The 27929-nt window shown below is 41.2% G+C and overlaps 1 protein-coding gene across 8 annotated transcripts in view; it reads left to right on the forward strand.

Annotated features, from left to right (window-relative positions):
* RBM47 (RNA binding motif protein 47) overlaps positions 1–27929 on the forward strand; it is a 111134-nt gene that overhangs the window by 79666 nt on the left and 3539 nt on the right. For 4 of the 8 annotated variants that reach the window (XM_037897893.2, XM_043544490.1, XM_037897895.2 and 1 more), the window contains 3 exons: positions 18855–20020; positions 22110–22316; positions 25443–25651. In XM_037897893.2, the coding sequence (XP_037753821.1) occupies positions 18855–20020; positions 22110–22316; positions 25443–25651 (1582 nt within the window). Of the gene's footprint in view, positions 1–4485; positions 4608–9434; positions 9455–18854; positions 20021–22109; positions 22317–25442; positions 25652–27929 lie in introns of those variants that run through there. The other 4 variants (XM_037897898.2, XM_043544491.1, XM_037897894.2 and 1 more) reach the window with 4 other exon arrangements.

Raw genomic sequence — 27929 nt, forward strand, 5'->3', positions numbered from 1 at the left:
AGAATAGCTTTAAATCTATGTGTTTTTAAGGTGAATTACTTCAACTGGAAAAGTATTTTCTGCTTGCTCCACTAGAATCTCTCAGTAGACTTCTGAAGATCAGACTCAGCCAATACACTCAGCTTATTCACTTCATTTTTTCCCCTCCCACTCTCATCTTCACACAATCCCCTATGTCTAGAATGACTTCTCTATCCCAGTATGCCAGGCTGCTACTCTATCTTCATTCAGATACCTCTGGAAAACCCACTAACATGACAGCCAAAAGTGCTAACCCACATCAAGATAATGACTCAACTTTATTCTCTTCTTAAAATATCTAGTCACCACCATCTGGATCTCCCAGTGTGGTGTTGTTTGATATTTATAAGTTTCTTGGGACCAGAACCATTTCTGCATCAGTGCCTTTTACAGAGTTGAACATACTATTGGCTATTAGCAAATAAAAAGAACACATGCTGCTTCTTACAGGAGGGGCAACAGCAGATGGGGGAAACATACTGCCCCTCTATAAGGCCTTTTCTATACTGGGCGCACACCACTATCTGGTGTGAACTGTCATAACTCCATGGAAGTCACACTTTTTTCTTTAACATTTCCAACCATCTCTACTACCAGTGCAGCTCCAACAGCAACAGCAATGGAAATAAACTCTTTAGGGGGAAAAAATCTTTAATTCTCCACCAACTGGAGCTGATGAATAGCAACCATGTAAGGGTCCATTGTAATTCTGCTGTGGAAAAGAATGGAGGGAAAGTGGAAGATGCTAATATGAGAGAGTCAGGTCTAGACTGGACAGGACAGATCTTGGGTCTGATCCATTATGGTAATTGCTATGTTCTTATATGTACCTCTCCAGATTTGGCCCTCACATAGCTGGAATTCATCAAGAAAAGAACATTTTTTAAAAAAAGAGGAAATGACAATGTTTACCTGGGTAGTTTAATGGAGTGTGACACTCTGTAACTGCTTCCAAACTGTAGATGCGGGAAAGGATCACAAAATATAAGGAACCAGTTTGTGCTTCACATCTCACTGAATGGGGGACACTTCAAAGCATAGGAATAGAAAGCAAGTGTGAGAAAATTCATGTAGAGAATCTATTTATCATACTTGTATCATCTAGTATCAAAGCTTCTCCACTGTATCTAAGCACCGTTTTTATTGTACTGCTCAGCATGATATTTAAGTGCCATTATAAGGAGAGATTTTAAATGAATGCATTGTCAAGAACCATCCCGTACTGGCAGGGAAATAGACTACGGCTGGGATATCCAGGGAGCCTATGGAGATAAGGTGCCCAATTCTCAATGAAAGTCAATGGGCGCATTAATTCTACAGATGTAGAATTCTACCTAATTCCCTCAGGCTTCTTTAAAAATGCCAGCCTAGATGACCCAATAACTCAGTGGTTCTTGAATGGCTATGATTATGTTACCTCAAAATGCTCCCTAGCAACTCTGTCTCTTCATGTTTATTATTTAAGTAATAGTGATAGAGGATCAGGGCATCTCCTGGAGATTAATGATCAGCTGGAGCTAAAAGGGAAAAGAGAAACAACAAAGGAGTATGGATTTGGTTTGATTTCATCGGCGATACAATTTTCAATTATTATGTAGAGGACATTTCTACAGAATTAATGCACTGCATATTAGACTAATGCACTGCATATTAGATGTCAGATTACTGGTGTAATTGCTTTTCTATTCCATTTCGTTATAATAATCCTCCCTATGCAGTCAGAGGCATATGGGTGTTTGGTTAGTCACTTGGACGTTTAATGTACATTGCTGAAAATTCTGGGCAGTAAAAGTACAGGCCTTTTCTGTAATTTATCATCCCACAGAGAAAATGTAATACTGATTTAATTAAAGAAGAAAGTGAAATACTATTAAAAACATTTGACTTCAATGATGCTATACCATTTACACCGCTAAAGATCTCACTCTTCAGCTCTTACATCAAATACCTGCCAACTCTTAACTCCACTTCTCCATTTAGAGCACTTGGAGAGAAGTATGGTTTGATCACAGACCTCCATCTCCTAAATTCTAATCCTAGTTCTGACACTGGCTCCCTCCGTGGCTTTGGGCAAGTCATTTAATTTCTATTCTTCAGTTCCCCAATCAGCAGAATGGAGCTAATACTTACTCACCTCACAGTGGTGTTATAATGATTAATTAGTTCATGTTGGTAGAGAGGAACTCTGAAGATGAAAAATATTATACAAGTACTATTTGAATGCAACCTCTTTGAGGCAGGGATGATATCTGCCTGTGTGTTTGTATAGTGCCGAGCACAATGGGACCATGATAATGACTGGGGCCTCTGGGCACTACCACTCTACTAACAAGAAATCTAAATGCCCATAACACATTAATTATAATTAAAGTAGCCACCTGTCCTGCCAGTCCTCAAAAACACTGGCAGAAGACATTTTCTTAGCCAAAATCCTTTGCTGTTTTCTCTCCGCTCCTCCTCGCAGTCCGTTCAGCCACCTGATCTCTTCACTTTCCTAACTCCAGTCTCTGCTTTATCTCCTCCATCCCTTTTTTTCTATGGACTATCCAAAGAATCCATATGATAAGCACATGCGATTATCTCTCTAAGGGTTGTGTGCACAGATCAACCCACTCCCTGAAGTGAACATGTTTTTCTATGGCCTCTCCTGTTCCTTATGGAAATATGGCCTACAAGGTGCTGTAGGAAGACATGTTTACTGCCGTGGCCAGTAGGGGACGACTGGTCTATATGCATAAAGCCCAGGGTGTCCCAAGTCCAACATTCTGACCAAACTGACTAAAAACCAAACCCAAACTGGGTGTTACACTTGCTGGTTTGAACTTTAATCTCTGAGGAACAGGAATGGATGTGCCAGTTAAAATACAACCCGATTGCAAACCTATTGCTATAACTAATGAAAGGTGCATGTACTTGAATTTTATGGCTGGGCAGATTTTATTTTTTAGTTTGCTACAACCAAAAAGAATTATATGTCTGGATGCACTATAGCCATGTCCATTTTAAATGGAATATACACACTGCTACAGGGCTGGCCTTACCATGAGGCAAACTGAGGTGGCCGCCTCAGGTGCCAGACTGGCGGGGGGGGGGCACCACTAGGACCTAGAGTTTCAAAGTTTTGGCCCAAGCGTGGGGGTGTGGGGGCATGGGGGCGTCATTTGAGCTCCCTGCCTCAGGTGCCAAAATGTTGTGGGCCGGCTCTGATTGCCAATATATTTCACTGCATGAGATTTAACAAAAAGGGGGAAGTGTGGGTTCAAATCAAGTCCTTACATCTAGATAAAACTTTATCCTCAAGGAGTCTACTGTTGAGACCCTTGAGAAGTCTGTCAATTAATATTCCCTTGAAACCTGTATAGAAACAACTCACTTTGTCCCTTTTAACAGCATTCCTGAATATATTTCAAGTCAGCATTCTGAAAATAGTTTTTAAGCCAAAGTGGCAGCCCAAAACTCTGAATCTAGCTTTAGGAAGGATTGTAACCGGCTATTTGTTTATTTCATGCACTATAGTTTTTGTTTTTAACTTTGCATAGGTGGGCTCCAATCCCAGACAATTAATCATATTCTGGATCACACCTTTCTCCCTTTTTTCCCCACTGGTTGGTTATATTACCTGCTGAACTGACAAATCCAACATCCAAAGAGTGTTTCAGTTTGGTTTCTTCTCTTAACTGCTTAAAAAGGTGTGTTGTTTACTTTGCCTAAGTGCTTCTGGGGCCTAGTGTTCCGTTGTTATGTACAAACCATTTTTACTGTCATGAATCATGTTTTACCACCCCTTTGCTCTTCCTTCTGTACTAGGTTGCAGTTTTGGGTTGTTTTTTTCCCCCTTTCCAAGCAAACACATTCTGAGTTCTGTGTTTTCAAGCCGAAATAGTACACACCAGGTATTCAGCTGTTATAATTCTTTCATTCTTGGGACCTCCGAGATCAGTAAAAGTACCTTTCAGTGTTTGAACTACAGTTGCTTTTTAGTACAACTAAAGGTAATCTAACTAAAAGTAGCCTAAAATAATGTTGCTAAACTAGCATAAAGAAAAAGACTTTACTGAAAACATCACATAGTCAACTAAAATTTGTGCTTTCCTTATCTTATCTGTTTTGATTAACACAAGCTATTTGCACAACGCCTTGTGCTAGGAAGTTGTTTGTACATGATTCACTCCCTTTCTGCAAGTTTCAAAGTTTGAATGAAATCTTTCTGTTTAAATTCCTCCTCCCTGTGAAAATGTCAAAGAGTCTCTCTTCTATTCTCCCCTTAAGGTTCAAACAAGCCCTCCAAAAAATCCATTAGTTACAGATAGGTTTGTATTAATTTTCAAACTGCTGTTGGGAGCTTTCTTTCTAGATCTGGCTGTTTTAACATTGCTTTCCTTTCTGTCCCACCCACTCAAACTCATTCCAGGTGCCCTTAGCAAATGACTTCCAAGGAATTTAAATAGCCAAAGCTCATTGACCAATAAAGAGATGCATGTACTGTATAACAGAGTTACACAGTTCTTGTGATTAGGAGAAAGGTTGCTCAAGCAAAAGGTGCTAGTAGTATTAACCTGTTGCACTTAGATTTCAGGATTGGAGAGGTAAGGGAAGCATTTTTTATGTAGGTTTTTTGGTTTGGTTTGTGTTTGCCAAGTAATTGAGACTAAAAGTATGTAATTCAAAGGGTATTGTAAAATTGTATGAGGAAGAAGCAATTACTTCCAATCTTGAGCTACAACCTGAACAAATGAATGCAAAAAAGGATTGTGTGTCAGATAACAAAACAAATTCTGGAACTGTTAAAACTAAAAGATTAATATGCATAAACAACTGAAATCTATTTGTAATTAATTAAATATTGTTTGTGTAAAAATAGAATCAGATTTCAAGGACTTACTTACTTGCCATTATTTTAAATTAATCAAGTGAAAGGCATTCATTTACCACCTGTTTGCATTTTATTTTTATGGGCCTGATTCTGCTACCCATACTCATGGTCAGTAGTACTGCATTCCTATCTTATTCAATGAATTGAAACCAGAATCTAGCTCTAAAAGTGCACTAGCAGCTTTAATCAGATATCTTTAGGTTTCTAGATTGATGGTGGCTAGGAAATATGAGTAAACAGAATTATATATCATTATTATTAATATAATGAATCTACAGTAGTCCCTCTACATACGGAAGTGTTTGGTATTATTATGTTAAGAGGATGGAATTCTAACACAGTCATTCATATTCTGTTTATGAAATGTGGATGTTTAATGCCTGTATATTGTACAAGATCTAGGAAGAATGATGTTAACAAAAATCCTTTTTGTAAGGTGAACAAATTATCTTCACATGTTGTTTGTACTCTGGGGCTAATATTAACAGAGAAGCAGGGGTGGGAGGGTAGTTTGAACTCAAGTATGGGAAAAAAATCAGTTTAAAGAAAGGAGAACTGACTTTATTACTAAAGTCCAGTCCTGCTCCCATTTAAATTGAAGGCAAAACTATTAATTTAAGTGAGAAGAGGATCAGACCTGTTACTTTCTATATAATGGAGTGTTATTTTAAGTTAAACATGATGGAAGATGTGCTCTGAAATGCACACTTGGGACCCAGTCCTTCACTCTTTGCACACTCAAATCTCCCCCGGAAGTCAACAGGGTGCACAAGGAATGTAGGTGTGGGGGAAACCCCAACAAAGCTATAGTTCTTTGTCGTGCTTCATGCTGAGTTAGGCCTTGTCTTGATCAGCAAAAAGGGTACATTTTTCAATCTTGTTATCTCAATCAAGCATTTAAAGCCCTCTGCACTAGTTAAGACACAGGGTAATGACTGTATGCTAACTGGCTGTGATGTAGCCAAGGTCCCACCTAGTGTTTAAATCTTTAACAGAGCTTTTCAGTCATCTTAAGCTAGCTCAATTGAGCTAACACAATTGAAAAACATATTCTTTTTGCTTGTCAAGACAACGCCTTCAGAATGTCTATCGAAAGCAGACTGACTTTTATAATGCAGTTGATTTAAATTATTTTTCCATGGGTTTCTTATATGGTTTTGCACTTTATAACAGAGATTAGATAAAGTGTTGGATAAAAATATAGAACATTGGCAAAAGGTGGCATAGTTTTGCTAATCTTCTAACACGATCATTTTCAATTCTATATTGCAGTCTGGAAGTAATCTTGTTACATGAATTGTTTTTAATCAATTTTTTTCCTCCTTCAGCTTTTAATAACAAAAATAAGGATCAATGAAAGTGAATTTCAAATGATATCTGCCTCTCATTCCATTTTTTTCTTAGGCCAAAGAAATGTTACTTTCAAAATCATACATGTTTTTGACCAAATTGTACTGACTTAAATTGTTTTGAATTGATTAAAAATAGGGTCCGTGCCTCCTTAGACAGTTCCTGCCCTGGTTAAACATTTTTTCTAATTTATAATATTAAACCTGGACAGAGTAACGATTACTGGCAATCTCATCCTACTACTAGTAAACTGAGTTGCTCAATTTCAATCAGAGGTTCAAAGGTTTGTACAAACTTCACAGATCAGGGGTCAGGCACAAATTGCTGCACTTTGCAGCTGAGTTCTGCCGATATGACAGAATTTCACAGCTACGATGATTGCTTTTCCCCCCCTCTTCTGCACACAGGCAATACCAGGCAGTTAAAGCATGATATGTACAAGTCAGTCATTGGTACCTGAGTTTAATGAGTAACTAGCTGGTGCCTTAGGTTTCCCTGGTGCAAGGTGCATATTATAAAAGGGGTCAAATGTCAATGCACAAAGACAAAAAATGCTGCATTTAGTCACTGACTAAACCAAATACTTTAAGTTTAATGTTGTTTTAACAATAAATGTTCCCATCTTCATAACCGAGTATATTTTATGCTGAATGTTCATTCATTTGACTTGGGGGAAATAAGTTGGACCATATTCACCTTTCACTTACACCATTACCATCAAAGTTGCAGGCTTAGCCCCATCATTGTTACAATGTTCATGTGGTAATATGAAACTCTGAGAAAGATCAAAACTAAATCAGACAAGAAACATGCTGCTGAAGATTAGAGAGAATTTAAAACAATTAATCCATGCTTTTATCTGTTCAAAATTAACTAAGCAAATAAGTTTTGTATTAAGAGTCAGTAGATGTTTTTTAATTCAGGGACCTCCCTTGCAACTAGCTGAAAAGCCAGATCACAAACACTGAAAAAATGAAATTATAGTATATAGATCTGTTTCAGACACTCTCAACCCCGCTTTGATCACTCTGCGGTGTGTAACATTATAAGATGATAATTAGAAAATATTAACAGTGGCCTAAATTCTACTCAGAGTTACATCCACACACCGCTCCCACTGATCTCAGTAGAAGTTACACAGCCATATTCCAGGGCAGAATTTAGGTCAGCGTGTTTATACATGAGAAAAGGCAAGGAGTGGACTGGATTAACTTTTGGCTCTTTCCATCCTAAGCTTTCTTTTCCCTATTATCTGTGTACTGATTTTTTAAAAAGACACAAAAATAGAATAATCCTTTAAATTGCAAATGATGAGCCTTGCTATTTCTTGTAATTTGTTATCAAGATGATACAGGTACATAGTCCAAAGTAAAACACTCCCTCTTTTCCTAGAAAGAAGTGTTTTTCTTTAGCAGAATATTTGTAAAGAGAGCACTCTTATCTGTGCTAGAACTCTGGTTTTTAACTTTCCTGGTAAACATACTCTGTAAAAACATTTCTCATTAAAACCTGGACATCTATCATCACAAATATTTGCAGCATATTGAATTATTGCATTGCACTTTATTCTGAATGTGTCATTCATTTTCATTTCTAATGAAATTGGTAAGACTATTCATGCTTATAAAATAGATCCAAGTACAGGAATTTGGGATTTTTATAGTAGTGTTAGCATTATTACTATTATTGTTATAGGTGTGTGTTACAGAATAAAGATGGGGTGAAATCCAAGCCTCATTGAAATCATTGGGAGTTTTTCCATTTACTTCAGTGGAACCAGGATTTCACCTGTGACACCAGCCCAGAGTAGCTGGCAATCTAGGGGACTCAATCCTGCAAATTTTTGCTACTGAGCATGCTGATCACTGTCACCCATTAGTAAGCAATATACCAGGTAGTATTTTACAAGATCAGGTTCTAAACAGCATATGACCTAACATGATGTGGACAACGAGGAAGGAGGGAAGTTTGCACAGTACAAGGTGACTTGATTTTTGTATGGGAAGCATAATGTTAGTTCCCCTAACATTTATATTTAATCGATTTGTATTAAGCTTGTGTAGTATTAGATGGATTTCAGAGGTATAACTAAGGGCATAATTTGGCCTGCAGAAACTTTATACCCTTAGTTATGGTGATGATGACTGAGGTAGAAAGAACTGATCTTAACCTTTAGATCATGGGTTGAATTTGCAGGGATGCCAATTAGAAAAAAAATTATTTTACTTCATAAACTGAACACATTCCATATTGAAATCCCTAAATATGGAACCCTGTGATTCCATTTGAACAGGCACTTTACAGAACAAAATTGCATTCATTTCAAGTCCAAAGTCATGGCCAGAAACGCCACTATCCCCATACCCAGTCTACACATAGCACTGAATTTCTAATCTGGACAATGCAGCGCCAGGTAGCTTATTACTATAAGGATCAAGAAGTACAAGAAGAATTTAGAAGAATTTTGTTGCTGCTCATTTTAGTCAATGAATTGTTGGCTGACACTAAAGAGCTTTTACTGTGGTATAACGTTTTGGGGGGAAAGTTTGGGGATAAGAAAGGGGACAAAACTAAAAGGACATAGGGAAGACCTTTAGGTTGGGATTTTCAAAAGCACTTATCATTGGCCTAACAGTGCTCCCACTGAAGCCATTGGGGAATTTTACCATGGACTTCAGTGGGAGCAGAGTTAGGCTAACGCTGAGCACTTTTGAAAATCCCACCCCTAATTTAAATTTCTTTGCTTTTTTCCCTTTTCAGAAATGTTATATATTAAACAACAAAAAACCTTGTTACCAACCACATAGAACCAAAAATGAAACTGAAAACACTGAGTGAATTTCTTCTAGTGTGCTTAAAGGACCCAGTGATTTGTTCTCCTTTTAATAATCCTGTGTTAGCAACAATCACCTCACATATGCTCACAACACATGCAGTAAGCAATAAATATTGTAATTTCTAGAAAAAGTGCTTATGTCTGTAATGTAACTTCCACATGTAAATGTGGCTGTATGCATTTGGGGATATTTTTGTCCATGAACTTGAGGGCCTGGATATGGCCCTTAAAATAAAAATTTGGCATCATGACCTATAAGAAGTAACCTTATCTGTGTGGCCTTGCTGACTCTCAGCTGACTCCTCTGCCAACAGGCTCCTACTAAACCACCTGTGATGAATACACTGTCTACACTACAAATACAACTAAATCAGGTAGGCTGGTTATAACAGGTTGTTCCCTAAGCTGGTTACACACACAAGGCCTGATCCTGTATTCTCTTGCAGTAGAAAGTATTGTACCATGTAGTAAGTGTTTACAAGATTGGGCTACAGCATGGTTCGGACCACCATATTGTAACCAGGCTCCCTGCTGTGGTTGTATCTAAATATAGCCGGGGTTACAACTAGGTTTGGAGCCAGAAGCCTCAGCCTTCTGCAGCCATGTACAGCTTAGCAGACGAAAGAAAAATATTTATTAAATCAAATCTAAAGTGAATGTCTGTATTATACCTAAGTGGCTGTCAAAGCAGGTCACATGACAATCTTGCCAAGAGAGGGAACATAAATTATAACAGATACAATAGCTATATGCAAATCAAAGACAATTTTAAATGGTATATTTGAAACACAATTCTAGAGCCAATACACTATTTTCATTAAAGTTTTTAACTTCATTTTTATTTCCTCAGAAGGGATCTTCAAACAGGTATATTGTTTTCAATATTCAAAAGTATTGCCAAAAATATTGCCAAGCATTGAAAAAACTCAACCAATCCTGGTGTTTCTAAAACTGGAGGCTGATTTAATTTATATTTTTATAACATTTTAAATATTATTTTAATCAGGCATTGCAAAAAATTTAACTTTAGCGCTTTTTTAAAAACAACAAGGATGTTTTAAAAGATTATTTTACTTTCTCTACAACTGTAATGGTGCTTGGTAGCCGCAAGTGAACTTCAGAGGCAGGGCTACTGTATACAAGGAATTTTATCTAAATAAAAGGGTCACACCTAAAACTGAAACTAATATTTTACTGTGTCAACATTACGCAGGACCTTTTGTTAAGATGCCCTTTATTGACACTTTGTTTATAGTGTGACTTTACTATAATACCTGATGAAATCAGCTAGCAGGGTTGTATAGTGCAAAATTAAGACGTTTTCTACCAGCATATCTGACTGCATGTCTTCACTAATGAATGTTGCATGATCTTTTTATGAATTTTTATGCAGTCTATCATAGGAAATTTATTTTAGACTTTTATATTAAAGTCACTCAGTAATCTTAAATGACCTTTTGAAAACCAGACTGACTAATAGGATTTGTCCTAGAGCTTAAAATAACTCACTGGTGGTGGTATTTTAGAGAACCTCATCCAATAATCAGGTAATTTTATTTTTAAATTTCCTATTTTAGCAGGCTCCAAAAATCAACCAGAGTTCTACTATATAGGTTTGATCCCAAATTAAATTACCATGTGCTGCTGATGTTTAATGGAAGATCTGCAGACTCCTGGGCTCCACGGCCACGGAACCTACCACAATTTTGAAGGGGGAGATAAAGTACAGATTGGCTGGGTTATAATCCAAGATGCAATGCTGCAAACACAAACCTACAATGAATGCTCCTCCTCTCTAATACAGAGTCCCCCTGCACTGGCCAAGACCACCCCATCACATTCTCTTCCCTAGTACAGAATCTCTTCTCCAAATAGCTTCCCACCAGTACATATTTTCCTAAGAACTTCTAGCATCCATCTCCACAGTGAAAAAAGATAACTTTGTCCTTTTACTCCCCTGAAAGAACAAGAATATACCCACCCCTTGCAACACCATAGTCAACTGCTTGTCACCTAGCACCCCCGCCGTAAGTGCTGATCCTGGGTGGATCAGCGTCTCCTGGAGTTGCTGGCACAGTCTTCTTCAGGTGAGGCCCATCTGTCTCAGTGCTGAGTTTTTATAGGAGCCCATTCACCTCTCTGCTCCTTTTTAAAATGCTCCAGTAGAATCTCCATGAGCTTCTTCCTGCCAGCTTGCTTTGGAATTCTTGGCCACAGAGCTGAGCTATGTGTGGGACTTTCCTTGTGGGCTGACCCTTTGTTGACTAGCTAAGCTGTGGAGTCAGTATCTATGGTCAATGGGCGCTTGCACGGCTCACCAGGGTCTCCGTCTATCTTAGTTTCTGTAAGGCACCTGTTACTACATGATTTGATCACTGAAGTCTGTGGATGTTTCCTGCAGCATTGTGTCTTCTTTCACTCAGTTTCCCAAACATGTTTTTCAGTTATTTGTTTTCAGGTGTGTTCCAATCGCTTCACTTACTTCTGGTGCCATTCACTGACCTTGATACACACGTACATGATGTCACTAACGAAACCTACTGTAGATCAAATCTCAGAACACAGGTACAGGGTTGAATGCAGACATAAGTAAGATTCCTTAATAAAACATGAGCCAGATAGAATGTACATTTGCAGTTCAGCATCATCTCTCAAACATCCACATTATGTTTCCATACTCTGTAATACCATAGCTGAAGGGCTAAGTTCAGCAGTGATGCAAATCGTTTTGTATCCCCACAAATTACTTAGTACCATTGTGGATGGGGGCCTAAGTCCCAATTTTAGGAGCCACTGTAACCCACAAATTGGTTGCCTGCTCCTTGGTTGCCTGCTCCGAAATACACTCAGCACCTACATATTTGCAGTAAATAGCTCCCTAGGCAGCTGTGTTTCTGTCTCTGGGCATGCACACTGCTGCCTCACTTTAGGTGTCAGGATGCCAATCTCCCACCTAAGCCCCAGAGTAATCCACAACCCTGGGGAAGATAGGTGTTCCTCTGCATAACTCACCCATGGTACCTGATCTGGTAAGCAGCCTCTGAGCTTGCCTACCAGATCAGGTCCCATTCAAAATCTGCTCAGAGGAGGAGGCAGCTGGTGATGCCTACTTTATAGCTTTTAGCCCAGGGGTTAGAACACTTGCCTGGGATGGGGGAGACCCAAGTTCAACACCCCTCTCTGCCTGAGGGGAAGAAAGGATTTGAACAGGAGTCTCCCATGTGTCTTAGGAAAGTGCTCTAATGTGGGAATATTCTGATGGGGGATCCCTTAAGTTCTCCTGCTGAAGCTGTTGCATTTTGGGTAACTAATTAAAGTGTGGTTGGAGTTGGGGACTGGACCCATCATCTCTCACCTGCCAGGTGGGTACTCTAACCACCAGGCTAGAGAATCTCTCTCTTTCTCTCTCTGTATATTGGCCCAATGACTCTTTAAGCCCGTGAGGTGCAGGAGACCCCCCTGTTCAAATCCCCTCAGGGGGAGGGTGGAATTGAACCTAGGTCTCCCACATCCCATGTGAGTGTTCTAACCACTTGGCCAAAAGTTATAAGGTGGGCTCCTTCTCCAGTCAGTTTGTTTGGAATGAAACACATGCCTAGTTCATTCTCACAAAAAACAATTTAGGCACCTAAGCCACCTGAATGCAGGAGAGGATTCCTGGTTGTGGATTACAAGCAGAGATGGGTGCCTACATCAGGGCTGCAGGAAAGCACTTATCTCCACGAGAGGAGTAGGGTTTAGGACACACCTCCTCGTGTTGGCATCTCCCACTGGCTAACTTATGTGGCTTCCTGCTTAGCATGCTGGCTTTTATGGATTGCATTCCTAGGTGCCCATCTTTCCCCATTCATTGGATATGGAGCCTTGGTGCCTAACTCAGGCTTTGTGGATTGCAATGTTGTTCCTGTGATTTTCTAGGTGCCTAGTAATTACTGTAATTACATCACCTGTGTGCGTCTACACTTTGCTCCTTGTGTCGACAGTGTGCATCCTCACCAGGAGAGCTCGTATCAACTCTAGTGTCAGCGTGGAGCATTGTGGGAAGGCTCCTGAAAGCCAGTAACAGTCAACGTAAGCAATGCAGCGTCTACACTGACACTGTGTCAAACTAACTACATTATTCTTGACTCTACACCACTTGTAGAGGTGGAGTTATTAAATCGGCAGAGTGGGGCAGTTATGTTGGCAGGAGCGAAATTTAAGTGTAGACATTTCCATAGTGAGGTGGACATAGGCTGCCTTGCATCGACCTAACTCTGAAGTGTAGACCAGACTTAAGTCCCATTGTGAATCTGGGCCTGAGATACTACAGTGATATGTGCCATAGAAGAACATGGAAGGTTGCATGAATAGAAAATTTTTAGGGGCAGAGGGTGCAAGTGACAAAGCCTAAGTTGCAGGAAAATGTCTGAGTTTTTCAGGTTTAAATCTATTTGCCAAACTAATCATTTTTACCTCAATTTTTTTAAAGAAGCTGCTGAAAAGCATTAGAATGGATGATTAAAATCTAGGCCTATTTATTCCAACACAGAAAAAAGACTTGACTCAGACTCACAGGCTGGTTGGTGGCAATACAGAAGGCAGAAAGCTGACATACTCCTTTGTGGGGATTCATCACTTGGACCAACTGAACATTTGAAGCCATTTTGTTATGTTTCCCCAGTAGCAGAAAATAGTGTCAGAAAAGATAATTATCAGTGTGTTGATTCACATACACACGTACTCCAAGATATCTCAGAAGTTTTCCTGTCTTCTAGGCACAATCACTTTCTTTCCCCTCCACTCCATCACATCACTGAGGACCCACTTTACGCAGTTTTATATCCATCCTACCCTTGAGTCAGCCAACTCTGCTTGCACATGTTGCTGGAGGTTTCATCACATGACAGTCTTTAAATAAAGATTCATCTTCAGTTCCTGGAGACTCCTGAAGAATCCTGAAGGGTTGGCAGCCCTACATCCTTTCGTCCAAAGAGGATCACACAAGAATCCTTTCAGAGCCCTACAACAATGCTTCTTACTCTTTAATTGTTGTCTGGAGTGCTGTTGTAGCCATATTGGTCCCAGGATATTTCTTAAGCTTTGTCTACACTGACACTTTCGTCATCAAAACTTTTGTTGCTCAGTGGTGTGAAAAAAAACACACACCCCTGAACGACAAAAATTTTAATGACTAAAAGCACTGGTGTGGACAGCACTTGGTCAGCAGGAGACGCTCTCCTGGTGAGGAAGTTACCACCCCTAATTGGGGGTGGTTTTATTTTGTTGCTGGAAGAGAGCTCTCCTGACAACAAAGAGTGGCTACAGTATACACCTTACAACAGCGCCGTTGTAAGGTGCGCAGTGTAGACATGGCCTTAATCTTTAGACATTCAGAATCCATGGTAATGACTGAGGTACAAATGTCTATGCAGATTAGACAGATAATCAACCAGAGGGGTTGCTGATGAGCAAAGGAAATCTATCTTGTGTCCCAAGGGCCAAGTGAACTGTTTCTCCTGAACCCCCAGTTCCTTCTCACCTGGGCAGTGAGAGGCCAGGATAGGGGATTTAAACTGAGATTCCTGCAAACCCCTGAGGAGCTCAACCAGCAGCCCTTAAAGGTAGCCCAAACTGGGTTTGGTTTTTGGAACATAAATTGTTAAACTTTTAATGGGAAAGAGGATGAGGGGGGAAGGCATAAAAAGAAAAATAGAGTCACACTGTATATCATAAATACCGTGTATGTGCAGATATTAAACAAATGATTTTCAAAGATGGTCTTGAGGTTAAGGCACTGCAGTAAGACTCTTGAGATCTGGCTTCAGCTCCTGACTCTGGCACAGACTTCTTGTGTGGCCTTGGGCAAGTTACACGATATTTCCGTGCTTCAGTTCCCCATCTTCCACAATGGAATAAATACTTCCCTACCACACAGGAATGCTGTGAGGAGAAAGTCATTCATTAATATTTGTGAGGTGCTTATATACTATGATGATGGGAACAATATAAGTAGGTAGATAGATGGATGGATATTATTCCTTAAATATATTCCAATTTTTGATCAGTGCGTGTGCATGCTTTTTATTGTGTTTTTTAAAATTCCTGAGTATTTCAGACATTGTGCATGCACTACAACAGTAACTATAGCAACCACAATTTTAATCCATTCCCAGATAATTAGTCACATAACACTTGTTAACTCCTACAGTCTCATTTTCACAACAGTTTAGATTAGGAATGGTCTTTTCTTCATATGATCCTGTGTCATTGTGAAGCTGGTGCAACCTCCTCTTTGGATATCCTAGATGAGGAATTGAGCTCTTATGTATCATAAGACCATGTGCTTCAAAGTGTAAATATATATTTTCTGGTTTTCCCCATATTAGTCATTCTTAATGGAAATAAGGAAATCATCTTTGACTCAATCAAGCCTACTAAATGTGTACACTATTAGCTCTCACACTGCAGAGATACAGTTTGCATGGTAACAGATTTAAGTTTAAATCGCTAGTTTATTATATATTAACAAAATGCACACATGGTTCTGTACTGTTCAGAAAGACATTTTAAAATTAATATTGTGCATGAGATTGGTTGCTATAAAGTCTTGCCCACTCACCTTTGAAAAAACAATCTAACGTATGAAAAGGCAGTAACAATAAAAATAAGAATGCCCTGAAAACATGCACTGTATGTTTTTTTGTCCAAGAGAAATTTTACCTGAACTTTGTGAAGATTTCTGTTGTGTCATGCAGCAGGCAAAGCTAAAATGTATGTTTAACTAAGTGAGTAAAATAGATTATGTGGGCCAAATTGAGGTCTCTAAACAGTTCTGGTCTCTGCATTCTGTGGCACTGCAGTAAGAACTGGGAGCCCACAAGGAGTCATGTCCTTGCTACAGCACTGGTGGCTAGCTATGGATGAGAAAGAACACATGGAAATGGAAGAAGCAGAGTAGGGAAAGATCTTGGAGGGAAATAGCGGGAGAACATGGAGAAACAAAGGGAGAGATAGACTGGTGAAAGAAGTGGAATGGAACAGACAGGAAGAGAATCTGAAAAAATACTCAGGATAGAGAAAAGAGACATGAAAAAAAAAAAAGGAACAGAGACAGAAAAAGTTAGAACATTGAGGCTTGGTATACACTTAAAGCTTGTACTGGCATTGCTGTATCAATCAGGAGTGTAAAAAAACTGTACTCTGTCTTGACCGACATAGCTATGCCTACAAAACCCCAGTGCAGAAGTAGCTATCCCGTCAGAAGTGTACTTCTGTCAGCATTTCAGATCAAAACACTGCATTTTGATAACATTGAGAGGTTTTATTTTCATTTTTTAAAATTGTTTTTATAAAATAAATTTTGAAACAGTTGTTTTGAAACAAAAAAAAAATCAAAATGTTCCCTTCCTATATTGTCAGAATGGAATGCTCCAACCTTGTTAAAAAAATTTTTTTTTTAAATTTCTACATGAAATTTCATCAAAATTGACACACTCCCAAAGAATGCATCAATTTTGATGAAACAGCATTTTCCAATAGGAAAATATTCCATCTGAAAATTTTCAACCCACTCTAACTTGAACAACTACGTGCACACGTTGGTATATTACATTCCCCATACCCATACATCAGGTGGGTTAGGTACCAACAGTCTAAAGTTTACATTCGGTGTCATGAGCCTTATTTTATTTGTAAGTACTGTTCTAAGAAGTTACTTCTCACAGTGTCTTGAGGTACTCTGACTAAACTGTATGTATTACTAGCAGTTGATAAGTGATTCCAGGAACAGCTATAGAAAGTATGGCCATATCACTGCGACACTAAATTTGTACACATATCCTGAGGCCTTATTGCAAACTTAAGGAAAATTCCCTGTCCAAAGAGTGAAATAACTGATTTTTAGAATTCTTGAGGGGGAAAAAAAAATCAAATTTCTTAATGAGATCTCATGAAAAGAAAGGAACTACCTACAAATTTCCCTCTCTCTAACCCTCTAACACGCACCCACTGCTCTACCTTCCACTTCTTTTTCTTGTGAAGAGTGCTGATGTTTAGATAAGGAATATTTCTGCTTCAAACAAAGACAACAAAAGATATGAAAGGTCACGCAGGCAGGTTTTGAAACTTGTTTTTAAAAGTGACATCAGTTATAGAGCACATAATGGTCTCTGGCTCTAGTGACTAGAGTTGCTCAAAGATTATTTATATGCTACTACTATTGAAAGCTACTGAAGATTCCCCTTTACAGATGAAACTGTTATTGGTCATTAGTTACATCCTTTCCATTGCATCAGACCTGTTCAGAGACAGAACCCTCCCTTGATCCCCCCAGGATACACAGGTCCCCAAGGAGTTGCTCTGTGGCACCTGTGACCCAGACTTCTACTTCACACCCTCTCTCGGCACATCTAAACCCCATTAGTTCCACTGCCTCTTGGGCAGTATGTACCCGTGGAGTGCAACATTTGCCCTACATGCAAGAGAATCTCCACTAGCTTTCAGTGGTAGCAACGCTTACAGCCTCTTTTCAGAACTCCTGTCCTATAAAATGAGATCTTTACATGCTTCCTCCATTTTACAGAAGCACTCAGCTCTGAACACACAAGCATAAAGACCTGGCATACATATTGTCCCAGAAGAACTACATCAGACTGACTAAAATCTACTAACTAGACCAATCTGTCCATGCTTGGACTTCAACCAATTTTACGGAAAATAGATCTTGTCAAACAGTCATCACTGAATGGGGGTGTTTCTAGTGCTGTTCTGCAGGGATCAGTACTACACCTAACGCTACTCGGTATTTTCATCAATGATCTGGAATACAAACTGGCAGATGACAAAGTTTGGCAGAAAGATAAATAATGATGAGGGCAGAGCAGTCATACAGAGCGATCTGGATCACTTCATAAGCTGGTCCAATTCAAACAAAATGTGTTTTAATGGGGCCAGATACAAGGGGTACATCCAAGAGCAAAGGATGCAGGCCATATCTACATAACGGGGGACAATATCCTAGAATGTAGTGACTGAAAAGGATTTAAGGGTCATAGTGGACAAACAGCTCATATGAGCTCCCTGTGAAGTGCTGTGGCAAGAAAAGCTAATGTGATGGTTGGATGTATAAACAGGGAGCTGTGAGGTGTTTTTACCTCTGTAGATGGTATTGGTGAGACAGATACTAGAATACTGCATGCAGTATTAGGGGTGTGGGGAAAAAAACACCTGAGCGATATAAGTTACACCAGCTTCTCCTGCTGACATAGCTACTGCCGCTCATTGGGGGTGATTTAATTATGTTGATGGGAAAGCTCTCTCCCACCAGCATAGAGCAGCTACATGAGAGATCTTAGAGCAGCACAGCTGCATTGGTACAGCTGAGCTGCCGTAAGCTCTCATGTAGACATAGCCCAAGTAACACTACTTGAAGCAGCATTTACCCAGGTTACATGCCTATACTCACCTCAGAGTGGAGTTTTGCACAGACTTAGGGTGCAAGAACAAGAGCTGCATAGTTCATGGGAAGCTGGACCACCACCTTCCTCCATAACCCCATTTAGATTCTCTCATACGAAGGGAAGATTTGAAGGAAACTCATCTCAGGGAGTTTCCTGGGCCAGGTATCCACCGCATGCAGCAGAGTATATTTTGCTATTTAATTTTTATGTTTTGTATTTAATAGTCACCTCGTTCTTGAAAAATGAACTTGAACATAAACTGCAGAAAAAAGTCAGATTCCTGTCATGTTAACAGTAGATAATTAATGTCCTCCTTTCCCCTCTCTTTGTTTAGGTTTCATCACACTTTGAATGATTTTGACATAATGACAGCTGAGGATTCCACTGCTAGGATGAGTAACGACTCCTCCAACATGTCTACAACCAAAGTTCCTGAAGGTGTAGCTGGTGCACCTAATGAGGCTGCCCTGTTGGCACTCATGGAGCGTACTGGATATACCATGATTCAAGAGAACGGGCAGCGCAAGTATGGCGGGCCTCCACCTGGCTGGGAGGGGTTGCACCCTCCTCGTGGCTGTGAAGTCTTTGTTGGTAAAATTCCTCGCGATGTGTACGAAGACGAGCTAGTGCCTGTGTTTGAGTCTGTAGGACGTATCTATGAAATGCGCCTGATGATGGACTTTGATGGGAAAAACCGCGGCTACGCTTTTGTTATGTACACACACAAGCATGAAGCCAAACGTGCTGTCAGAGAACTGAACAACTACGAAATCCGTCCTGGTAGGCTTCTAGGTGTTTGCTGCAGCGTGGATAACTGTAGACTGTTCATTGGAGGTATACCCAAGATGAAGAAGAGAGAGGAAATACTAGAAGAGATCTCCAAGGTGACAGAGGGCGTGCTAGACGTCATTGTGTATGCAAGTGCAGCAGACAAGATGAAAAATAGAGGCTTCGCCTTTGTGGAGTATGAAAGCCATCGAGCGGCCGCCATGGCCAGGAGAAAGCTGATGCCTGGGAGAATCCAACTGTGGGGCCACCAAATTGCTGTTGATTGGGCAGAACCAGAGATAGATGTTGATGAAGATGTAATGGAGACTGTTAAAATCCTGTATGTGAGGAATTTAATGATTGAAACCACGGAGGATACAATTAAAAAGATCTTTGGCCAGTTTAACCCTGGCTGTGTAGAACGGGTTAAAAAAATACGCGATTATGCCTTTGTGCACTTTACAAGCAGGGAAGATGCAGTTCACGCCATGAACAACCTCAATGGCACTGAACTTGAAGGCTCGTGCCTGGAAGTTACCTTGGCCAAACCAGTAGACAAAGAGCAGTACACTCGTTATCAGAAAGCAGCTAAAGGAGGAGCAGCAGCAACAACAACAACAGAAGTAACTCAGCAACCCAACTATGTTTACTCTTGTGATCCGTATACACTAGCATATTATGGATATCCATACAATGCTCTGATCGGTCCCAACCGAGATTACTTTGTGAAAGGTTAGTAAGCACAGTTGAACATAATCTAATTTGAGGGCATTATTGCCAGCTTTGCTTTCAAGGTGGGGGGAGGCATGAATCTGTCTTAAATAGGTAACAGATTACACGTTTTACATTTTTCTTAACTTACCTTTGCAGCACAGTTCGTCATAATTATACTCGGTCTTACTTTATTAATGCTACTATATTGAAGATATTTTTCTTTTGACAGTCCCTTTCTAATATGCAGACAGGTGTAAGGTAGGGGTGCACTAGTGGACAGAACACAGGATTGGGAATCAGGAGATCTAACTTCTATTACTGTTGTATTACCCTGGGCAAGTAACAGAAGTTTCCTATAGTTTGAGTACCAGACTTCCTGAGTCTAATTATCCAAAGTGTTGTACATCTGCACCTCCCTTTGGCTTCAGCTACAGCGCTGGGTACTCTGAAAAAATCAGATCCTAGGTATCTCAAAATAGGCATCCAAAATTACAGGACGCCTTTGCAAAAAGAAAAGGAGTTCTTGTGGCACCTTAGAGACTAACCAATTTATTTGAGCATGAGCTTTCGTGAGCTACAGCTCACTTCCTTAGCCATAAACTCTCTATGCCTCAGTTACTGCATCTGTAAAAAACTGATCATACTGTACCCTCCTTTACGAAAAGCTTTGAGATCTGTTGATGAAAGGTGCTATATAAGTTAGAAGTATTGCTCTTACTGTTGGAATTTAATTGTTGTTGAATTCTATATATTAAAAATTAACCAAAAAATTAATCATTCAGGCTTAAATTGCAACAATTATAACTGACATTTGTAATTGCAAGTGGTTTTGTACTGCCATTACAGAGCATATAATTTACTGAAATTCTGAAAATGTATTTCCCAGCCAAGTTCAGTTTAACAATAAGCATGATCTTATTCTTTTACCACCTATATAAATACAGAAATATTTGTAAACCCTAACTGGTCAAAAGTTCCAGCCTCAACTCAATCTCCCGATTGATATCTGCAACTATTTCTGCAGGAATAGGAATCAGTTAATTGGATGTCTGAATCAGAGGCACCAGAACAGGGGGTGGGCAAGGGGCCATGGCCCTCCCACTTTTGAAAGTGGATGGGCCTGGCCCTCCCACTTTTTGCCATGGACCCAGCCCCCTGCCTCTCCTCTCTTCCCCCCTCACCCCCCAAGGCCTCAGCACTGGCCAGGCTGGAAGCTGGAGCCTGGCCCGGGGAGCCTGGGCAGCTGTAGGGAGCTACAGACCCTCCACCGGCCCAAGGTGGAGGGCCCCGAAAGCAGCCTCCACCCCATGTCCCTGCCCCTCAGGTCCCCTGCCCAGGGCAGATGGAGGGTCTGCAGCTCCCAACAGCTGCCCTGGTGGCTCTTACCATGGCTTGCCTGTGGCTCATCGGCCCCCCAGGCCCTGCCCCCAGGCCAGGCCAGAAGCCAGAGCCAAGTCAGGGTAAGAGTCATGCGTGCAGCTGTAGGGAGCTGTGGACCCTCCATCTGTCCTCAGAGGGAGGCCCAGGAGGCGGGGACATGGGCTGGGGGCTGCTCTAGGGCTCCCCACCCTGGGCAGGTGGAGAGGCCCAGGTTCCCCGGCCTGGCTCTGGTTTCCGGCTTGGCCAGGGGGCAGGGCTTTGGGGGGAAGAGGAGGGGCAGGGTGGGGCCAGAGGCGGGGCCTCATGCCCCCACCCCCTCTCCTTTTAGGAAAATTCCATCACCCCTGGTCTGAATACCCAAACAATCTGCCATAAAATTATCACTACATCACATGACCAAAAGCACCATAGTAACATTTGCAAAATTGTTGATATAAATTCAACATTATTAATAAATTCCAGAGAACACCGAAGTCTGAACTATACCACTATAAGCTAGTCGTGCAAGGAAAAGTACCATGAACACCAGAAAATGCATTGTCTGCTTGTGCATTCCTGATTCAAGCAAGATTCCCTTTGTTTTCAAGAACAGAGTCATTCAAATTCAGCTATTCTAACTTCAGCTAGCTTATTACTATCCGAATGCCTGTATGTGGGGGTGTTAAACATTTCCCCCATTGCTGTTATTGTGTTATTCATCCTTATTTTGTTATGTTGTTATTATAAGCAGGCAGCATAAGAGGCAGAGGGCGAGGTGCAGCTGGCAACAGAGCCCCTGGCCCCAGAGGCTCTTATCTGGGGGGATATTCTGCAGGCCGTGGCATATATAGCAGATACCACGAAGGGAAAGGAAAACAGCAAGAAAAAGGATATGAGCTTGTACCCAATTTGGAGTTGTCTGCTGTCAATCCAGTTGCCATTAAACCTGGTGCAGGTTAGTATAATTACTAGGTTGGGCAAACCTGTTGGGAGGTGGGTGGGGAGAATAAAGAGGCTTGAAATTCAGCCCGTTCTTTGAACTGAGCTTGAACTTTTTAGATTCAGATTGGTTTGGGTAAGTTAACACCCCACCCAACCAGCTTTGGTGATACTTAGGATATTTTTGTGGCTGGGACCAGTAGGTCTGCATTCTTCCTGCTGAGTTTGGCCAATCGTTCTATTCAAATCTGACAATCACTATCCTCTCTACAAATGTGAGGCAGCAAATGCATTCTCTGGCACCACTCACTGAGGGTTACTAGCTGTGATTGCTTGTGTGGGCGCATAGGCCAAAGGAACAAGATAGTCCCACACCTAGGTGTCCTCTCTGGGTCTAACCGTATAGCAACACAGCTGCTGGTTTCAGAGGCTGCGGCTCTGTTTGCTAGAGAATGAAGACTAGGGGTCACATTCCTCCCTGTTTATCTCCTTTGATGTTAAGTGATTACATCGGGGTGACTTGGCCCCAGGAATATAGACATCTAGAAGACAAAGGGGTTGGGAAGCAGGCAGATCTCCCTATGTGAGGATTTCCTTGGCGTGGGAGAGTCCCCAGCTGGCACGGAGCTGGCAGCACTGGTTTCTATGCCACTCTCCTGGAGCCTCCAGTTTAGGATTATGGTAGAGCAGGAACGGGATGGCCAGATCACACAGTGCTCCAGCAATTCCTGGCTAGCAGATAGCCCCTTAGGTGCTATTACTAGCCGACAAACTTTAGGACAGCCTCTAGGCTGTTATAAGTTACACTGGGGCTAGTGGAGAACCAGCCTCAGGATCAGGGAACAGCAACTAGTTCCTTTCCACCACCCCCTTTGCAACATCCTGTGGAAGCTGGGTATAGCTGAGAATCTAGCCCTTGGTGTTTATAGGAGAAAATGGTAGTGGCTAGAATGAAGTTGTGGAAGTCCGCAAGACCCTGTTTGAATAGACTTCTGTTTGGGCTAACTATTATGAGGTAGAATCTACATTCCAGTGACCAGGGTGAGCCACTGAAAAAAGTAATCATGCGCTTTCCCTACAGTGTAATCAGAACTGTAACAGACATACTAATAATAAAACACCACTGATGTTACAGTAAAAATGCACTTGATTGTAGTTGTAACATTATGAAATTCTCTAATAATCAATTACAAATAAGTGGAAATCACTTTTAAGATATGCACTTATCTTAAATAAAATAAAAAAAGATGAACACTCCTAAAGGAAGATGTCATCTTGACAGTTTGATGATGTAGTTTGAGAAAAGAGGCATTCAGCTTAGTATTTGCATGACAAAAGTAGATGATTTTCAAAGATGAGGTCTGTTTTCAAAGAAAGATTTGAGATAATTTAACCTAAATCCTCAGACTCTCTGGGCAAAATGTCAGTTCTCAGAGGGAGCGTTCCCACCCTTCATAATTGTGAATACATCTTAGGAGTTTCAGGTATTTCTAAAGATTACTTGAAAAATAATTTTTGATATACACATATATTCTTGCCTAGTAAATATTTATTGATGGTATCTGTCTAATTTATTAGAACTCCAAAGATAGGCCAAAAGCAGACTCTTGAGTTCACATATTTCCAGATTTTAGGAAGGTTTGGATTCAAATCCCTAGATCCAAATCTGCCCCTGTGGTACTGGTTCCAGATCCAGTTCTCAATGGAAAGGGCTAATTTCTGATCCCTGTTAATGTGTGATCAAAATCTTATAAAAAGAGGTGTTCTTGTGAAGTTGGGCTGTTGTTTTTTAAACCAAAATGGTGGAAAACAGAACAGCTGATCTCTCATGATTTCTGCCAGTTTGGAATAAACTGTTGCAAGATTTCAACACCATTGAAACCAAACCTTGATTTGGCTTCAGACCTGATCTGTTGCCTAAAGCTAATTCAGATCCCAATCCAAACATCACCTCCTCTAGCCATCTGTAATTCTAAGTAGCACTCAGTACTCAGACTGTAAATTTTGCGGAACACACAGAATCACACATGTGATTGCTGGAGATTTTCAGCAGGACAAATTTGCTTCCTAAGCAATGCAGCCAAACTCCATTCAGAAATGGGTACAGACTCACAGCCCTTGCATGTATAACTCTCACTGTTCATAGCTCTTTCCCCTTGTTCTTCTATTTATTGCAAGTTACCTGCTTTTTGACATGAGAAGAAAGGTGTAAGATTTTTTTTTTAAATTAAATAAATAAGCTGAGACCAGAGTCAAGCAGAAAGATGTGATGAAATATGTGCAGCTAAGTTAAGCCAGAAAAATATACTACAGTAAGTAACTATAGTGCAGAGTTGGCCAAAGTGAAGCCTATAGGCCAAGTGCTACCCACAAAGTTACACAATACAGATCACACTCTTCTTTTCATACAGCAATTCTGCCTATGGAAACTTCAGGTCCCAGCATGCAACACTCCCACCTTGATCTCAGAGGCAGTAACTAAGATCAAAATGGAGCACTGCATGCTCAAACTTATCTCCTTAGGCCACTAAATGAGGACAACTGTAATCTGAACAGATTTCGGTAAATTTGATGTAGCCTTCAAGTTTCCTGGCAAGTTTTCACTGTGACCCTCACGCAGGGGGAGGGTCCTGCTTTAAGAGCCCATTGAGATAAAAGTGTTTGAAAACTATGCAGTACATACAAAATTGTAGTACTGAGTCCATGAGCACACCTTGAAATATTTATAGTAATTTACAAATGAATTGAGAATCACCCCTAAGACCTTGTATGTTGTATATCACAGTGATGAGCATGGTGTAAATCAGTGGTTCTCAAAGCTGGACCTCTGCTTGTTCAGGGAAAGCCCCTGGCGCGCCGGACCGGTTTGTTTACCTGCCACATCCGCAGGTGCCGCTTCCCGCAGCCCCCATTGGCCTGGAGCGGCGAACCGTGGCCAGTGGGAGCTGCGATCGGCCGAACCTGTGGACGCGGCAGGTAAACAAGCCGGTCCGGCCCGCCAGGGGCTTTCCCTGAACAAGCGGCGGACCGGCTTTGAGAACCACTGGTGTAAATTACCTAGCGAGAGAGGTTTCCTTTACCTTGGAAAGAAAGCACTGTGGACGCAACTCCAATATGTTTTTGTGTATGTGGTCTGTTCTAGTGGCAATCCCTGCTATTGGGGCCCAGTACTCCATGTTTCAGGCAGCTCCAGCAGCCAAGATGATGGAAGATGGCAAAATCCACACAGTGGAACATATGATCAATCCCATTGCTGTCCAGCAGGATCCAGCCAGCGCGGCGGCAGCGGCAGCAGCAGCAGCGGCAGCAGGAGCTGTTATACCTGCAGTTTCAACCCCTCCACCTTTCCAGGTAAATTCAGCACGTAGACCTTGCTAAGCTTACCTTGGTACGTTGAAACCCTGGCCTCTTGCCATGCCACAGTTTAAAGGGAGATTGTTTAGTTATTAGACTAAAAAAACAGCCCTACCTTGACAGTCGTCTCACCCGGCACTGAATCGCTTAGCCTCACACAGGTAAAGTAGGAGTCACATGAACTATCGCCCAGATCAGCTAAATCTCAAAAGGGGTGTTCTGTGCTACTGCCTCAGCATGTCTCTGCCAGAACTGTGTGCCCTGATGCTATGCTAGGGTCTCCTTGGGCTTGGGGTGGGGGAAGAGTTGAGACACTTGAAACACTGGCTCCCTCTTCAGTTTGGGGTCTTTCTCCATCTCATTTTAATTTATTTTTTCCTTTCCATCTAGCGCAGGGCAGGGAAGCATATTGGCCACGGAGAAAAAGGAAAGTGGTTAAAGCACTACTACTTTAGTAGTCATGCCTTGGCTTTACTACAGAGTTGCTGTGCAACATTAACTACTCTGTACTTCATTTACCCAGTCTGTCAAACGGTGGTAATTACCCTTCCCTATCTCCCCAGAGTATTGCGAGAATAAATTCAGTAATGTTTCTAAAGCACTTTGGGATCTTCTAACGGAAGGTGCTATAGCAGTGCAATGTGTAATTGCAACAATTAAGAAGATCTTTGCAAATAGTAAAAAGCTCTTAAGTCTGACATAGGATGAGAGAATTCATGTTCAACAGAATAAAATACAGTTATGGCACTTTCAGCACTTATTCTGGGGAGTCTTTAGGTCAGCAAGTGGAAACTGGACTTACATAACATTTAAAAAAAAAACCCTGTTTTGCCACTTTTGTGCATGTGGGACTAGACACAACCCCAAATCCCTTCTCAGCTTGAGGTGTTTTGTTTTGTTTTGTTTTTTACTGCTCTAGCCACACCAACCTTCACATGCCATTATCATAGTCACTACTAAGAAGAAATATATAGCTCACGCTTTGAAGCCTGCTAGCATCATTCCTATAACCGACTGGCTATTCTCTATTGACAGTGCTAAAGTGCTTCCCTAAAAGGCAGTTGGTGTTGCCTCTGCAGCAGTGCCAGTCCAGTCAGGGAGCAAGAAACCAGGATGGGAATCCATCCTGAAACCCTCTCCTGGGAAGGCCACCATCAAGCTATGGCATTGGCTGGATCTGTAAGGGTTTATTTTGATACGACATAGGGACTTTTTTTTTTTTTTGTAGTTCCATTTCCATTTATTATGTTAATAGTGGGGAAAAAAAAAGACACTGAGACTACTACAGCTCCAGAGTGACACTGTGTATTTACATTGTGACAGACTCTTTGGGCACAGTAACATTTGCAAAACAAATTCCTTCCTTTTTATTATTCCTTATTTGTCCTGCAGCCCCAGTCCCGGGCCAGGACACCACTGGGCCAGGCGCTGAACAAATACAAACCAAAAAGACTGTCCCTGCCCCCAAAGAGCTTACAATCTAAGTAAACTTCTTGCCATAACACTGATTTGCAAAGCTCTTTGGAAACAAGTCGTGAGACTTCAGAAGGTGAACAGGGGCAAGGGAGGTATTACTAATACTTTGCACTTCAGTAGCACCTTCTATACAAGAATCTCAGACGTTTCATAAGCATGAATGAATTTAGCCCCACAACAAGCAATGAGTTACGAAAAGTATTATTATACCCATCTTACAGAATTGAGGCCCAGTGACTTGTCCTGTGTCACAATGAGGAATAGAGCCCAGGAACTTGATTTGCCCCTATGGGTGCTGAGAGAACTGACACCTCCTGCACCAGCTAGGGCAGTGGTACCAGAGTGGGGAATGTACCCGTAGGTGAAGGCAGGCAGTGGTGTCACTGCTGCCTCCCGCGGAGGAAAGCAGCTTCAAGTTACCTTTGGAACTCCACAGAAGCCCTACTGGCGAAAACCACCTGGGAGATATCTGTTCATACTAGGTACTTTACAGACATTCGAGAAGGGACAGTCCCTGCCCTGAAGTGCTCAAGAAAAGACAGAAATGTAGACAGAGTTTAGGGAGTTCTGTCTTTTTGTATTCAAGTCAGCTAGATTCACTATGGGCCATGTGGCAGAAATGCATCTTTCAGAGGGACGTATATATGGATGCGGAGGTTGAACTATGCATAAGGGCCGTGTGGAAGAAGGCACGAAAGTGACCGTTGGGGCAGCTGAAAATGAGCAGACAAGGCTGGGAACACTGGTGGAGCGGAGGAGGTGAGGGGCAACACAAAGTTTGACAAGAGAGGATAAATGG

Source organism: Chelonia mydas, chromosome 4 (assembly GCF_015237465.2).
Source record: "Chelonia mydas isolate rCheMyd1 chromosome 4, rCheMyd1.pri.v2, whole genome shotgun sequence".
NCBI lineage: Eukaryota > Metazoa > Chordata > Testudines > Cheloniidae > Chelonia > Chelonia mydas.